Consider the following 1,364-nt stretch of genomic DNA (forward strand, 5'->3'; position numbering starts at 1 on the left):
AGATATATATATATCTTACTAACCTTAAACTTTTGAACGGTAGTGTATATTTTAAAATAAAAACGATGATCATGAAAATTAATGAAAATGATCATGCTCTGAACTAGCTGTTTGTATTACAACACATAGTATAAAACAAGAGAAAAAATAAAGTTCAAAACAAATCCTCGCCATTCCTGACTGACTGTTTTTGCAGGATCTCATATGAGCCAAGACTGAGCTCAGGTTTTTTTCCGCAGTCGACGCGGCGACCCTGATTAGTTGGCTGATAGGACTGCCATGGCACTATGAGAAAAATACATGTTTGAGCAAAGATGGGAGCACACATGTGCGAAAATTGAAAAAAGACTGTAGGCCAAACAAGACTTACCTTCTGTGAGTTTGTCGCAGAAAGGACAGTAGAATCTTTGCCCGCAGTCCTGCCAGCTCATAGCAGGGCTCATGAAGGCCCCGCAGTGTGCACAGCCCTTAACACAATCTCCCGCCTCACAAACTGGCACATCACGCTGTGGAAAACATTCACACAACATGTTTATAAGAGTATTTCATCTTTAAAATAATCAGGTCACAGTAAAACACCGAGGAGTATGTGAAGGTGATTGAGATTTCTACAAAACACCCACACAATTCGACACAAAAAAGACAAAAATTAAATTAAAAATTAAAAGTGACATTTTCCGCAGGATATCTTATTCATTCTGACCACCCCTTTTCATTCATACTTCTCCCTTCTCGGGCCTGGCCAGCGGACACACGATCGCACCCAGCGGGAGATGACTTTTCTGAGCTGACTGAGCCTCCACAGGGAAGCTATAGGACGTGCAGCGGATAAAACGAGCTGTGGCATTACCTGTGAAGCACAGCGAACAACAAAAGTCTTATACTATATTGTGTTGTACAATATTATAATCTAATTTTAACTTATAACAACTAGGGATGCACCGATACTGATACTGGTATTGGGACCAATGCTGCGCTCCTGTACTATTACTCATTAAAATACTCCCGATACCAAAAGCCGATACCACACAGTGTGTGAACAGTGCTGTGTCCAGACAAGGAAACACAGACAACAGAACAACAGAGAGCAGAATGGAGTTTAGAGATTAAGGATGTCTATGAAGTACATGTGTGTAATTAATCTAATGTTAAACATTCAATATGTGGAAGTTGTGGCCTAATGGTTAGCGAGTCGGACTTGTAACCCAAAGGTTGTGGGTTCGAGTCTCGTACCGGCAGGGATTGTAGGTGGGGGGGGGGAATGTACAGCGCTCTCTCCCACCTTCAATACCATGACTGAGGTGCCCTTGAGCAAGGCACCGAACCCCCAACTGCTCCCCGGGCGCCGCAGCATAAATGGCTGC

The 1,364-nt window shown here is 43.0% G+C and overlaps 1 protein-coding gene across 1 annotated transcript in view; it reads right to left on the reverse strand.

The window, feature by feature from the left end:
* LOC107696053 (protein transport protein Sec24C-like) overlaps positions 1 to 1,364 on the reverse strand; it is a 17,051-nt gene that overhangs the window by 10,039 nt on the left and 5,648 nt on the right. The window contains exons 6-8 of the mRNA XM_016496199.1: positions 723 to 850; positions 371 to 506; positions 182 to 285 (exon numbers count right to left, since the gene is read on the reverse strand). Coding sequence (XP_016351685.1) covers positions 182 to 285; positions 371 to 506; positions 723 to 850 — 368 coding nt within the window. The remainder of the gene's footprint in view (positions 1 to 181; positions 286 to 370; positions 507 to 722; positions 851 to 1,364) is intronic.

The sequence above is a fragment of the Sinocyclocheilus anshuiensis genome, unplaced genomic scaffold (genome assembly GCF_001515605.1).
Source record: "Sinocyclocheilus anshuiensis isolate Anshui unplaced genomic scaffold, SAMN03320099.WGS_v1.1 scaffold935, whole genome shotgun sequence".
In the NCBI taxonomy this organism is placed as follows: domain Eukaryota; kingdom Metazoa; phylum Chordata; class Actinopteri; order Cypriniformes; family Cyprinidae; genus Sinocyclocheilus; species Sinocyclocheilus anshuiensis.